Source organism: Cetorhinus maximus, chromosome 5 (assembly GCF_964194155.1).
Source record: "Cetorhinus maximus chromosome 5, sCetMax3.hap1.1, whole genome shotgun sequence".
NCBI lineage: Eukaryota > Metazoa > Chordata > Chondrichthyes > Lamniformes > Cetorhinidae > Cetorhinus > Cetorhinus maximus.
Window position 1 is genome coordinate 39,782,983 of NC_135883.1, and position 15,440 is coordinate 39,798,422.

General features: G+C 39.9%; 1 protein-coding gene across 29 annotated transcripts in view; it reads right to left on the bottom strand.

Moving 5' to 3' along the window:
- Nucleotides 1–1,078: 1,078 nt before the first annotated feature.
- Nucleotides 1,079–15,440, bottom strand: part of dst (dystonin) — a 568,493-nt gene continuing 554,131 nt past the window's right edge. For 12 of the 29 annotated variants that reach the window (XM_078541812.1, XM_078541808.1, XM_078541802.1 and 9 more), the window contains 8 exons: nucleotides 15,353–15,427; nucleotides 9,840–9,857; nucleotides 9,365–9,482; nucleotides 8,435–8,503; nucleotides 7,489–7,682; nucleotides 6,880–6,990; nucleotides 3,711–3,834; nucleotides 1,079–2,361 (listed from right to left, as the gene is read on the bottom strand). In XM_078541812.1, the coding sequence (XP_078397938.1) occupies nucleotides 2,087–2,361; nucleotides 3,711–3,834; nucleotides 6,880–6,990; nucleotides 7,489–7,682; nucleotides 8,435–8,503; nucleotides 9,365–9,482; nucleotides 9,840–9,857; nucleotides 15,353–15,427 (984 nt within the window). In that variant the 3' untranslated portion in view covers nucleotides 1,079–2,086. The remainder of the gene's footprint in view (nucleotides 2,362–3,710; nucleotides 3,835–6,879; nucleotides 6,991–7,488; nucleotides 7,683–8,434; nucleotides 8,504–9,364; nucleotides 9,483–9,839; nucleotides 9,858–15,352; nucleotides 15,428–15,440) is intronic. The other 17 variants (XM_078541814.1, XM_078541815.1, XM_078541819.1 and 14 more) reach the window with 7 other exon arrangements.

The following is a 15,440-nucleotide window of genomic DNA, read 5'->3' on the forward strand; positions in this document are numbered from 1 at the left end:
CCGATTATTACTCATCGTTCTTTTGCTCAGCAAGTTGTTTCTTTTCATATCTCAGTTTTATTTTGAAATTCGTGTTCATTGTTGTGCCAAAGTTTATCCTTCTGAAATTTGAGTGAGAAAAATTTTGTAATGTGACCCCCCCCCCACCACGTGAAAAGGTTGGACAAGCCTGGGCTAAAGCCATCCTACACCTTCTGGTGGAAGGACAAGGTATCGCAACACGGAACTGTATGATGAGACGTGCTGCCCCTTCACATGGGACCAGCTTCTATATGTGTGCCGATGACATCCAGCTCCACATCTCCATCACCTCTCTTTGCCCATTCACTGCCTCTGTCCTGTCAGGCTGTTTGTCTGACATGCAGTGCTGGATGAGTACGCTTCCTCCCTGTCACAAGTTCCATTCACTTGACTCCAATGCTGTCCTCCGCAGCCATGGTCTTAGACTGAACTTCATATAATTCTGAGCTGAGCTTTTGATTCTCTATCCTCTGCATCAGAAAGACTGTCTACTTCCACTTTTGAAACATCAACTGCGTCCACCCCTACCTCAGCCCATCAGCTTGTAAAACCCTCAGCCTTTGTCATCGCCAGATGTAAGTATTCCAATGCTTTTCTGGCCTGTCTTCCATTCTCCATAGACTTCACCCCATCCAAACTCTGCTGCCCATGTCCTATTCTTAATGGCCTCCATCCTACCAACTCCAGCCCTACAACTCGCTCTTCTCAACCCCTATTTCTCTGACTCTGACCTCTTTTGCGCTCCTCATTTCTTTTACCCCACCACTGGCAGCCATGCCCTCAGCTGCCTAGGCCCTCACTCTCTCTGGAAGTCCCTCACTAAAACCCTCCATTCTTTAATACCCTCAAAGTTGAGACCAAATGTTCTGGTCGTCCCTTCCAATATTTCCTTTGGTCTCGGTGTCAGTTTTTCTGTTCTTAGCTGCTTGGGGATTTCTACATGTGAAAGGTGCTATATAAATGCAAGTTGTTCTTGTTTTACATTTACATTTCTAGGTTGCTAAATCTGCAATCTTGGCACGGGTGAAGTGAAGTAACAAAAGAACAAAAACCGGCATAAGTCTGAAAAGAATGCTTTAATAAGCATTTGGAGGAAACCCTTCAAGGTCATTCATTTTACTGCCGTAAGCCTACATTAAATTATCATCTACTTTGTTAAATAAATAAAGAAATAGTCTTGCATGAAGTATTGCTGTTAAGTAACAAGTAGGGATGATTCAGCTTGTGACTTACCGCAAGCAACTTTGCTTTAATACAAAATGGGATCAATGATACAATTTATCTTCCACTCAAGCAAAAGAAAATTTCACATTGACATCAACACACTTCATACTTATATATTAATTATTATTAGTATAAATGACTTGTGGGAAGGGCAAGGGAGTTTTAACAATGGCAGTTTGATCTCAGCTTAAATGAAATGGCACAAAAATGCTGCAGGATTTATTTTTAAGTGTCTTCTTAACAGCCGGCATGTATGTTAACTAAACATTCGTGAGTAAATTCAAATTTGCTACATTAAGGTAGTGCTGATCGACTTCTTACATCCCTTTTATATCACCTGGGACACAGACATTTGCTTTGTTTTTAATTGAGAAAAATCAGCTCCGAGCAAAATAAAGATTATTTCCTAAAATCCAGCATGGCCTCATTGAATTGTGCATGAGGTAATCAGAGCTGTTAGCAAATCATGGAGTCATCTGCCTGCTTATTGACATGTTCCTGGGATTTTTTTTTATGTTTAACAGTACATTCAGAAACAGCTTTCAGAGATAGTTACCTAATTCCACATTATCATGTAAAAATATTAGTTTAACTTACATCTTTCTTAAAAGCTCTTTTTAATTTTCCCTCCAGAGGATATGGCATCAACAGAAAAAAAAATGAACAAAATAATTATTCACATAAAATAACATACCTTACAAGACAAACACACAAATAAGGCCATTCTGCAGCATCAAAAGTCCACCTCTTGCAATATTTCACAACAGATTCTACAGAATATTTTACATCCCAAGGACTGTACTATCAAACGACTTCGGAGTTCTCCACTGGGCTGATCGCACTATCTTTTGGAGGCCTTGCTCAGTTTGCTAGCTGCTGGGGACCTCCTCGAGGGTGTTGGGATTTTTGAAGGTTTCGCTGAAGATGGCCGAGATCCTGCTCGTGACCCTGATCTGCTAGTGTCAGGTACTGTCTCTGAAACATCTGAACATACAGACTGGATATCTGAAATGTCAAAATCGGAAGCATCGCTCCCACGACGACTACTGGTTCTGCTGCCGGTCTTGCTTCCTGCTCGGCTTGTGGGTCGACTTCGGACTTTTCTTGACTCTAGGGCTAGATATAGATATTTTTAAAAAAATATATAAATATACACAACAAATACACACGGCTCAAATGTATAAATATACACAAACACACACAGCTCAAAAATATTTATACATATAAAAACACACAAACACACACAGCTCAAATATATAAATATACACACAAACACACGCACAGGTCAAATATATAAATACACACACAGCTCAAATATACAAACAAACACACGCACAGCTCAAATATGTAAATATACACAAACACACACAGAGCACAAATGTATAAATAAATAAATATATATATATGTACACAAACAGTTCAAATATATATACCCATGCACAGCTCAAAAATATTAATATACATATATACAAACACACAAACAGTTCAGATATATTAATATATATATAGACACACACACACAGCTCAAATGTATAAATATATATTATACATACAAACACAACACAGCTCAAATATATAAATATATTATACACAAACACAGCTCAAAAATAAATATATATACACACACACACACACACATATACGTGCACACACAAACACACAGCTCAAATATATAAATATACAAACACACACACATATACAGCTCAAGTTAAATAAACCCATTTATCTACGATTATTAGATTGAAATGATCTTGCACTAGATTGTTGCTGACACGTCTGATCACCAAAGTTTACACAAAGGGTACAAATTCTACACAAAAGATATTTCTGCAGATATTGAGATTAATTTCAGAAAGTTAAAATGGAGATTGTTTTTCCATTTGACATTTTCCAGGAACACGTAGCAGAATGTTGCACAACCTTAGCCCACAATTTCCTGACAATGCTTCCAGTTCTGCCGGGAATGCAACCACACCTCCCCACTGCCACACTCCCCTTTCAAGGTGTATACTGTTGCTAAGGATTGATTCCACAGGCACTAGTCACCTATCAGTAAGATGCTCAAATGACCACTGTTTTCTTGTGCAGCAGGAAAGGGGGTTTCAGGACCCGAGGGCAACCTATTTCCATCCCTGTGCATTTTTCAACATGTGTCACAGGCAGTGATCAAAATTGGGAACCTGGGCTGATACCCTCCCCTTCTGCACCCCAACCACCTTCTCTCCCTTTTAGTTCAGTTGCTCTCAGGCCTCTTGCAATACTTTTGTCGTCATTTTGACTGAGGTCAAGTAACCCAGAGTTCAAGCCTGGGATATTTCAACTCAGCTTTGTATCATCCTTGGTAGTGAAGTTATCCAGTGAGACACAAAAGGGTCTTTCTACAGCATTTCCTTCCTTTGGACATTTCCAAGTCTATTCTACAGACACAGTAAATGATAAGATTACAATCACAATAGAACACTCACCTGGTACTTGTGACCTCCCTCTGGAAGGCGGAGTTGATGTTAAATTGCTGTCATCTCCAGAGTGAAAACTTTTTCCTGACAGATACCCTGGTGGTCGCAGTTTGCTTCCCTGGATGGGAGTTACCTAGATCACATCATATAGAAAAATGGATTAATATTTTCCTACTGAGGCGTAAGTGTCTTCGAAGTGTAGTTGATAATGCAAAGGACTGCTTAAAATGTTGATCCATTTTCCAAAGCTTTCCTCGGTATATCAGGCTTTTTCTGTTGTCTTATCTAGACTACACCACAAGCACAATTTAACAAGAGTTATATACACATCAGTTAAGTTTGGCACCTGGCCAACTGGCTATATCCAATATCTGAATGGATTGGTTGTCAATTTCCTTTCTAATTTAATGCATGTTGAACGTTGGAATAATGATTTGCTTGGGTCAGAGAGGATGGTAATATCTTCCTGCTACTTCAAAGGATTAACCTTTACATCTGGTTAATCAACACAGTAAGTAAATTACCTCTAGAGATAAAAGGTCATTCCTGCGAGAATGTTGCTGTTCACTTCTCTCGACATCAATGACACCCTGATATAAAGGGGTGGGAAGGCAGGGTTGCTGTGTAAAGCACCTTGGTGAATTTAGTATACATGAGGGATGCAGAAATAACTTGCTCGAAGATTGATTACTGGCCAGAGAAGAAGTAATTGGTAGGATATAAATTCATTCAAAGGATGATGGTGAACCATCTGTTTTTTATCAACTTATCACTATACATCATGTAAACCTACACAACTTATACAGCGCATGCCAAGATTTAAAACATGCCATCCTGAAGTTCTGACTGATTAATCAAATAATATAACCATCTCCCTTGTTGTGAACTTTGCTTGTAGTCCCAGAGATAGACCCAAGCGGCAAAGCCCTTTTACTTCAGAGATAAAAGAGCAGGAAAAGAAAAAGCTCAATGCCTTCAACATTCTGACCCATAATAGAGGCTGCTTTCCCATTTTCCTTTCCTGATATTTTCACATATGGCATAGTCACGGTGGAGAAAGCACCAGGAATATCATTTTGCCACACTTCAAGGATCTCCCCAGTTTAATTCCTCGGACTTGTTTTATAATGCCTAAAGTGGAAAAATTCCATGGAGCTCATTTGGAGTGTCCTGATCTTTAGTTAGAAAAGATTCTCTGGGTTGGAACAGATGGGACTGATTATGTTTAATAAGCTATGGGGTGACCACTAGGGGGCACCCTTACAGCACAGGAAGAGAAAGAGGAGCGGGTACGATCCAAGCACCTCAGAAGGGATGGTGCAAAACACCCTCACCATTACCTTATGTTAACACATTAGAACATCATTTGCAGAACTAGATGAATGTCAATTTGGCAAAAAAAAATGTCAACCTCATTTTTATTTCAACACACTCTTCAGAGGCCACAGGCTAATACAGAGGACACATATATAAATTTTATACACACACACATGCACACCTGACAGGTGGCTTTGATTCCTACTTTCAAAAAACAAAGCACCAGTATCTGCAAAGGCACATGGCTGTCACTGGAGCTCCTTGCTATGTGATGGACTATTTTAATCTGTTATGTGTGGTCTGCACTCAAAGCCTAGCCCAACAGTCCAACTACATGTTACTATTGCTGATCTGTGAAAAGCTTTCCCCAACATTGCAGAGGTCTGCACACGCAACTGGCCAACTCGGCACGGACTGAACCTGGGTCCTGCCTGGTCCACATACAAGAACACCAAACACTGATGCTCAAGTTTCAAAAACGAATGAAGATTTTTTTTCGACACCCATGTGCCTGGAATTTTCATGGGGATTCTCTCGATCTGCTGATGTAACATTTTGACAGAGGACTGGTAGGATCCCAGCAAAATGGGTCAAATGGATAAATGCGGCCATTTACACTGTGCCTCCAGGGTTTCTGCATTAGTTACAGTGGTAGATTGGGAGAACCCATGTTCCAAGTGGAAATTCCTTCACCGAGTCCCACAGGATCTAAAGTATAGTTTTGTATAGCTTTAATGGTGCATTGCTGAGCTGGTTTCAGGAAGGAAAATACTGGTGTATCTGAGAACACTGCAATCACAGAAGCCATGTCAGAAACTGCAACAGTCGATTATGACCCTGTGTGAATTGCATAGACAGCAAACAACTCCATCAAGCACAAGATTATAGGTGAAGCTTTTAAGATAAGGAAAAAAACACTTTGGAAAGACCAACTCAGTCACGTGTTTCTTTCTGGACGCTGAAACAAGATGAAATGAATGAAGAGGAATGAATATTTGTGGAAAAATCAAGGGCATTATAAGGAGAGAAGACTCTGAAGATAAATGAACACTAGGGTCTCAGAGGTCAGGATGCATAAGGAAGTGCTGAGCAGAAGTGTGGAAAAAATGTCAACTATTTTCTAGTGTTACAGATTAAGTAAAAAGTAACAATTCAAAAGTAATCAGGGCCTTTTTTTTCAGGATTCAACATTTTAGATATTCTTCAGCATGGACCCTGGAATTCAGATTGCACCCACCAATGATATTAAATTTATGCAAACTATTAATTGACGATAAAACTCCTCTATATTGATTGATTAAAGCTGTCAAATCCTCCACCCCGCCCACCTGACCGCCCCTCCCCCCCAAAAGAATGTTTAATTCGCCTGTAACTGCTTTGTTTTTATTACAAAGTAAAGTTTAACCATAAGCTTAACTTCAGTTACTGAATCTAGCAATCCAAAACATTTATTTCCAGCAATAAATCTTTAAAAACCGATTAGTGAAGTGCAATCAGACTGCCGTCACTGCATCTTTAACGTGTGCACTGTTGCTGTCTAAACTGGTTGAACCAATCTTATTGAAAGACAATGTAAAATTGCAAGGGCTCACAAGAGTCTTTAAAGTTCATCATTTCCCACCATGTTTCAGTTTCACATTACAAACGAATATGTAGGGGGGGAGAGAGCAAGAGAGCGAGAGCGAGAGAAAAAAACATTTTGAATCCTGAAAAACAGCACAAAATTCTTCCCAGAATTTTCCAAGCAACAAAATTTTGTCCCAGCCCTCGCTAAGACAGCCAGCTAAACTCAAGGTCAAAACAATGTTTGACCACTACCAACACTTGTTTCTTAGACCGGGTGTGCTTCACCGTACTATACCTCTGGAGATGGGATTCGGCGTTCAGGGGACTCTGGTGACTTATAAGGACTTGATGTTTTGCTGTTTGTCAACCATGGTTTATCATAATTGCGGATTAAATGTTGGGGTGTCTGCATGAAACAAGGATACATTGAAAATGAATGGAAATTAAGACAATAAAATAAAATGATCAGGAATAAACAGTGTCATGGAGGAGGAAATGTTAAGTATGGAGGAGTAAAATTTAAAAATACAATGATGAAGATCCCCTTTGTGACTCCCTTCACTTGAAGAGTCAAAAGTGAGATAGATTAGTACAGCAATCTATAACATCTGGCATGCATTTAGCTCTCTGTGATTATTGGGTTATAGTGAATACCTCTTGATAATTCTTCACAACCAATTCAAACACAAAACCGGAAACCTGAACCAAATGTTAAGGTAGCTATGGCAGTGTAATTAGATAATCAGCAATGTAATAAAATAGCAGGCTAAAAGGGAGATTGCTACAACAATGCAATTAAGCAATGCATAACTGCTGAACAGAAGCATTGGGTTAAAATAACTGGCTTGCTAAAATATGCTGATCGCAGGATACACTTGGAATTAATGGTGCTGCTCAACGTTACCTTAGGAGGAGTATTTGTCGTAGCTGGTGGAACTGATACACTCTGACTGGCACTGGAGGTTGACCTGTTGGGAGAAGCAGCCCTCGACGATGGCCGTGACCTACGACCCCGTGATCGGAAGGCAGCCATGGACTGACCAGTGGTCTCGGGAAGCATGAACTTCTCACGCAGTTCAACATTCGTTCTGCCCTTGGCTAAGAAGAAGAAATGAAACAATAGTTCAAATTTTAATCATTGGTGTTGCCATGATCCAGCACCAAACTTGCAATGATAAGGTGAAGTGTAGAAAAAAAAGTGTACAGGAGAACTAAAAGGTGGTAACAGGATGATGAAACAATACTAAAATCTGAATTGATAGCCTATCCATACCAGCAACAGAACTTGCGACAGCAGCACTCAACATTTGGGCTGGTGTATTGTATGCAGCATGACATGAATTAGCCCAGCAAAATTCAGAAAGCTTAAATGGAAATTAAAATTAAAATTTCTGGTAGTATCAAAGGTTTCAGTTCAGTTTCACGTTGTGAACTATGCAAGAGTTCAGACTCCATTAACATCATGCAGTCAGTTTAAGGAAGCCTAGGGACCCACTAAAACAAACCCAACTCCAAAAAACTTGTGCAGAAGCTCAAAACAGCACACCACTTTCAGGCAGAACAGATATTTACATTCCACTTAGGAGGATGCTACAATATCAGACAAGGTGACCACTTACTTGCAGTGAGTATTACTGCGGGTAAAAGAAAAAAGTCATGTAAGCAACTTCACATGCATTTCAAAATGGGCGATCATTCTGTATTTGGTTAAAAAAACTAAAAGTGGATTGGATTACAGTTCTCTTTTTTAAAAAAAAACATGAAAAGCCTGCTGTAAGCTGCTAGGAGGGTTAAGCCATACAGAATAGGAAAGCACACAGGGGAAGGAAAAGAGACAGAGGATTGCCAACCTATAGGAGACTGACTGGTAATTGAAGAGTTTGATTCCGAACGCAACATTTTACTCCCATGATGATGAACTAGAAGAAATGATAAAGGGATCGCATCACATCAAAGGAAATGGAGAAGAAACTTTTTGTAGGAAACAGGACCAAGCACAGGACCGATAAAACCAACACGCGAGAGATCATTTAAACTCCTTTTAACATATAAATAAACAAATATTAATTCCACAGAACTCAAGTCATTTTTGCAACAAAAGCTTCTATTTTTGCTGATAAATACTTTCAATTCAAGTTTTTGCGACATATTTGTTTAAAAATCATTAAATTCTCACCACCTCGCCTCACCCCCAGTAAAGTTGGTGACTCTTGGCTATAGGGCAAGGCAGCACTTGAGGATATTCTTTAAGTTAGAGCTTTCTCTCTCTCTCTCTCTGACTGATTCTTTTCCCCAGCATGGCCTGTTAGGGCTGAGGTCAATTCTAGAGCCCGAACAATATTTCTGAAGTCTAACGGAATTAAAGATTAACATCCAGCACACTGCTGTGAGAAAACTGAGGAGAAATATCATTGGGTCTTTAAAAAGAATGGAGATAAGCTGTTTGACTGAATCATTCAGTCGGGTAACTAAGAGTCGGTGACATTACACTTGGTGAATGCATCTTGAGAATGGGATAGGTTGTGTGACCAACAGTAGAACTGTAGAGGTGGAACAGTTGGAGACAAGAGATCAGCCATGGTACATTACTCACTGGTCCACTATTGACATCTGTTTCAAGCCACATTTGCCTGTGAGTACCCCTCTTGCACTATATAAATGGCTAAAAATTCCATTAACAAACAGGCAAATGTATGATTAACTTATGGAGATATTACACCATACAACAGCTAGTGCTGTTGAAGCAGGTACAGCCAACCAAAGTACATTTCACAACTTACCTCTGCAGGGGTCGTTTTTCACCAAAAACTCATCTAATGCCATCCAGCCTCCTCCAACACGAACCATAACCGTACTGCGCAGGATGCGGACTAGCCGCAACTGCTGCGAGTCACCAAACTGCAAAAAAGGTCAGCAAGAAACACTTCAGCAGCAGATTAACTTATAGAGTGAGAATTTAAAAAATGATATTGCTAGTGATTTTCTCTTCCAACTCGCAATCATTGATTTACATCAAGCATTTAATTTTTGCAGTTGCAAGCCTTATTTTCGCCCAGTTTACAGTTAAAAGAAAAGAAGCAGCAGAGATTTTTGCTTTTATACCCAACAATCAAAAATAAACCATTGGACAACAGGCTGGAAAAGGTCCTTAGTGTCCAACTGGTTTAAATTTGGAAAGCCACAAAGCAGCAATTACTGGCCTTTAGCACACAGCACAACAGGTAAAACACATCAGACATTTATGTTGTTCTGTACCTGATTTCCCAGGAAGAACTAAGTCATGGAAGAAATATGAAGAAAAAGAAAATTAGTCACAATAGTTTTGGTTTTGAAATAGAACAGTGTTTTTCAATGACTGTATGTTCATTCGCAAAGTGGAAGTTGGAATTTGCAATTTTTGTACAAGGCAAGTAAGGCCAGTGCAGAACCTGTTAAGGAGTGTGATGACATTCCTGTATTGTAACAGGGTACAAAGCTATTTGCTCTTATTCTTTTGATCATTTTGTTTTTGTTTGCTTTCTCCCCTTTTCTGAGCTAATGGTTTAAGCTGGGCTACAGTTCCACAGATGTTGGCAACTCTCCAATGCCTCACTCAAAGGTTCTGTTATGTATGAAGCCAGGCAATAATTGTCGACAGGCTTCTCGATTGTGAAAACCATCACTGATGATCCCATCCTCACTGGACATCCACACACAAATATGTCCCAGCATAAGTCACTGGATAGCTATCAGGAGTTGCAAGTTCAGGTGATTTCTCAGCTTGCCTTCTTGATCCAGGAAATACAAACCCAATTGCCTCGGCTGAGATTGACTCAGCACAGGCTAGAAATTGTATGATATGGTACCACAATGGGTGGGGCATTTTATCACTGGCATTAGTTAACTCAAATGCATTATGAAAGGAAATGGATGTGATTTGTTTTTTTCCACTGCCATCTCATTGAAAAATTACAATGCAGAATTGTTTTCTACATATATTCAACAGCAATGAAGGACAATCAATAAGAAAATCTTGGTTAGCTTTGTTACTATCTTTTAGCAATACCTTTTAGACAATACAGGCTAGCAGGGCGCATGAAGTGATAACACCAAATATATTGTAAGTCTACAAAACTAGGCAACTATATCGGTTTCAAGCGCAGCCTACCTCCAGTTAATGACACAATTGAGGAGCGCTTGCTGAATTTTGTTTATTCCTAGCATATCTGGAAGCTATATTCAGTTACATTGCACTGAGTAGGGCAATATTGGGTTCTGGCAATGACCATAATCATTGCTCATACTGCCAAGTATGAGGCAGAACCCCTCACTAAAAGACATTCAGAGCTTATTGCACCAGTCCACTAGTGGTGAAATTTCTATGCAAATATGCATGAGAACAGTACAGCTGAAGTCCTTTTTCGCATTAATATATTGCAGGCAATGCACTATATCGACAAGGAGGTGCAAGACAACTCTTTTTCAGGTAGCCTCAACCCCAGTGCCCAACTGTAAAATCTGTACCACACTATTGTATGTTCAGTGTACAAGATGGTGGTACAAAATGATATGTGCAAGGTAACTGGAACATTTATGGAGCATCTGTTAAGGTTACAATTCTTTTTCTGTAATTAAGAGATTTTCAAAGAACTTTGTGAATAATGACATTATATTTAACACAAGAAACAAAAACATGTGTGCGTTACATTTAAAACAAAACTAAGATACTGTGGATGCTGGAAACCGACCCAAAACATTAACTCTGTTTTTCTCTCTCTCCACAGATCAGCATCAGGTTGAGAGAGTAGTTAATAAAGCATACAGGATCCTGGGCTTTATAAATTTGGCATAAAAGTACAAAAGCAAGAAAGTTATGATAAACCTGTATAAAATGTGGGTTCAGCCTCAGCTGGAGTATTCTGTGCAGTTCTGGGGACCACACTTTAGGAAGGATGTGAAGGAATTGGAGAAGGCACAGAAAAGATTCACAAGAATAGTTCCAGGAATAAGGAACATCAGCTACATAGACAGATTGAAGAAGCTGAGGCTGTTTTCCTTGGAGAAGAGAAAGTTGAGATGAGATTTGATGGAGCTGTCCAAAATCATGAGGGACCTGGACAGGCTAGATAGGGAGAAACTGTTCCCATTGGTGGAAGGATCGAGAACCAGAGGGCACAAATTTAAGGTGATTGGCAAAAGAAGCAATGGTGACATGAGGAGAAACTTCTTGATACAGCGACTGAAAGTATACTGTCTGAAAGTGTGCTGAAGGCAGATTCAATTGTGGCTTTCAAATGATAATTGGATCATTATCTGAAGAGGAAAAATTTGCAGGGCTTCGGGGAAAAGGCAAGGAAGTGGCACTCAGTGCATTGTTCGTGTGTTGTAGTCATTCTATGAGTTGCTGACTGATCTGCTGAGGGTTTCCAGCATTTTATGTTTTTATACGTGGCATATATAAACCTATTCTATCCTCAGAATGTTAGATGAATTATTAATTGATTTGCATTGAGAACAGGCAGACTAATCCAGAACATGGTCGCTCTGCACATACAAAGGGAGTGATAGGATGGAAAAAGAAAACTGAAAAAAATCTTATCGCAACTAACAATGGAAATGCAGCAGCTTAGCAAGGCTGAGGTGTGTGGGATTTTCTTTCCTGAATAATATTAAGTATTTAATCTGAGAAGTTACTGCAAAACCTACAAGTAAAACATTTACTTTACCAAATGATGGTGAGATTTATAAATTAGTATGCTGGAAAGTAAAGTTTTTAAATCCGAAATGAAGTAGGGAGGGTGATAAAAGATAGTCTGGGCACAGGTTGGAATCATGGTCTCAATTCGAATATTAGCTCTGCTGAGGATTGAGGAGTTTAGGGACTGAATAACTTGGGTTCTGAAAATAAAATTTTTGAGTTCAAATAAAATTATTGATGTAATTGGCTCCACAGAATGATTTTGCAAATGGATTCAATTAAAACAGAAGACCTCATGTAAGACTTTAAGAAGAATTGAGGAAAGGAAACCTCAAAAAAGAGACATGGGAGCAGTGAGAGAAAGAGATTATCTTATATAAAGATAAAAGGAATTTAGCAGACAAGTAATGATATCTGGTGTTCACATGCATCTCTGAGTATCTGTTACAAAAGTCAAATCTCAAAGGAGAAATAGAGAGTTTTCAGGGGGATTGTTAACATTCCTATTAATAAAGCTGCAGTAAAAGCACTGGAGTTTTAAGTTGTGTACAAAGCATAGTCTAATGATTGGACTACTGGGATTCAAGGCAAGGTGGGTGTGGACCTAAACTATGAGCTATGGGAGGGTAGGCTGAGATGCCTTGGCAGCTAAACTAATGTTTAATCTCACAATCACTCAGCAGGTATCAATTATAAGTATATAGCACCAGATTAGACATTTGTTTCATGAACACAGTGCTCTTTAATTGTCACCATTGTTAAGATGTGGATAGCCACAGCTGCTTTCCTTGATTCGTTTAAAATTTAAGCAACTTCTTTTTGAAATATATAGTTACAGGAACAGCACACACAGATACAGTGCCCAGTGCAGCAACAGCAGATGGAAACTGTACTCTCCCTCAGTTATTTCCTTGCATCTTTGAGCTAGCAATTGGCTGGGAGATGGGAAGACAGAGGGCTGAATATCATGGGGTGAGATGGGGGGAAGGGGGTACCCCCATCTCCGAGAAACAAAGCCAACGTGGAGCGACTTGCTCCACATGGCCCACCCCACAGCCATAACACACTGTGGGTAGGCTAAACAAGGGCCAAGTGGGACTTTCGCCCCTCACTGGGGAGGAAGTCCTGCCTCGAGAGCTGCCGGCCAATCCGATTGGCTTCAAGAGTGCTGCTGGGACTGCAGGAGAACAAGGATCCCATGGATCTCCTGAAGAGGTAAGTCTTGGGCAGGGAGGGTTTGGGCAAGTCAGGGAGTCGGGGGGTGGTTTGCAGTGGTGAGGTGGGTTTAAGGCTGTGGGCAGGTAGGGAGAAATGGGGTGTCCTATCTTGGGGGTCTACCTCCTAATTGGCAAAGGGCAATCCCCGAAGATAGACACACTCACTCACTTCTCTGCTGCCCTTTGAAGAGATTAGTTTTAAAAATCAGACTTCCCACTCCCGCCTTACTGCCCAGGCCAAACATTGGCTTAGTAACAAGCCTAAATGACCCTTGATTATCTATTTAAATATGATGGGTGAGCTGCTGATTACAGCTCCTACCCCTGTATTATGGAGGGTGAGAGCTAGGGGTTAATTGGGTAGGTGATGGGATGAGCACCCGCCCTATTTTGTGTGTCCCACCCCTGTTGAAAACACATCCGGTGGGTGCATGTAAAACGCAGCTCCGAGAGAGGGATGAAGGGCATATATCCTGATTACTGGGATGTTCACAAGATTAGCACAGGGTGCAATTTAAATGGAAATATATAGGAAAGCTAGAAGTCTGAAATAGGACGAAACCATTCTGGTGAAAGGATACTTCCATAACCTGCCCTTTCTCCTTCCGATGCTGATTAATTTGCTATACATTATCAGTGTGCTGTGCTTTGATTAACAAGTTGCCTCATTTTAAATATGCTCAGTAAGGATGAAGGAGAAATTGTTTCCACTAGCAGGGGTTGGTAACCAGCGAACATGGATTCACAGTCATTGACAAAATAGGGAGATAAGGAGAATTTGATTATCAGTTGCTGTGATTTGGAATGTACTACTTGAAACAGTGGTGGAAGCAGATTCAATAGGAACCTACACAAGGAAACTGGATAAATACTTGAAAGATAAAATATGCAGGGCTATGGGAAAAGAGCAAGGGTGTGCGACTAGTTGGAAGTTCTTTCAAAGAACCATCACAGACAATATGGGTTGAATGGTCTCCTTTTCCACTGTATGATTTTTCAGTAGTACCACGCCAGGCTGATTACACAAGCGAGGTGAATTAAGAAAAACAAGGTTTTAATTCCATTTTTCCTGAAGACTCGTCATCTTCCTTGCTTTACAATATGCTTCAACAGCTTTTCCAAGTTTATTTATAACCGTAAAGCTCCATTGAATTGCGGTGAGTGATTAAATATTTCACGCTACAAGGAAAGGGTGGATGTCAATTTGAAAAGATTAATGGGTATTTGGGTCTTTTCCGAGTCTCTATACAGGACCCATTCTCCCCAGCTCTGAAGATATTAGTTCCTGATGGAATCAGATTCCAGGAATGTCAGGTCATCTGTGCCATCCATGGCACACTTAGGACATGTGTTTCTGCCCACTGAACTAGCTACTAAATAATGTGGCACATAATCTTATAAACAGGCAGGCGCCAAACCTTTTCTTTAAAAGAAAGTTGTAATAATATGAATCAAAAAATGCATCTGACATTTTTAAAGGCGTAAATGCCCAAGATATCAGCAACATTTCATAGTTTTAATTTACGCCCACTGTTTCTTTAAATACAGTTTCGCAACCATCCAAATTTGTATCAGTTGGCACTTAACTCGAATCTGTGTTTAGATTGTTTCCAGATTAAAACTGATTACTTGCTATCAGTCCATAATGTAAATGTTTAGTCATTTCCTTCCACAACTTTGCCATTTAGAATGCAAGATAGGAATAAAATTGTTTTAGTCGGAAAGTTGTTGCATTCATAGACTTGCTGGCTAGGCATTAACTGAAGCTACCTTTAGCCTCTAATTTGATCTTTAACAACCCAAAGAGCTGAAGCTTACAGTTTTCATTACCGCTCAGTCTCAGCCCGTGATACGGTAAAGATTGCAACACTCACCCTGTATTTGTTCTCCCCAATCTGTTCCACCTGAAACCGCTTTGCACATTTACATTTTGCTACTTGCCGTGTCACCTTACAATGAAGT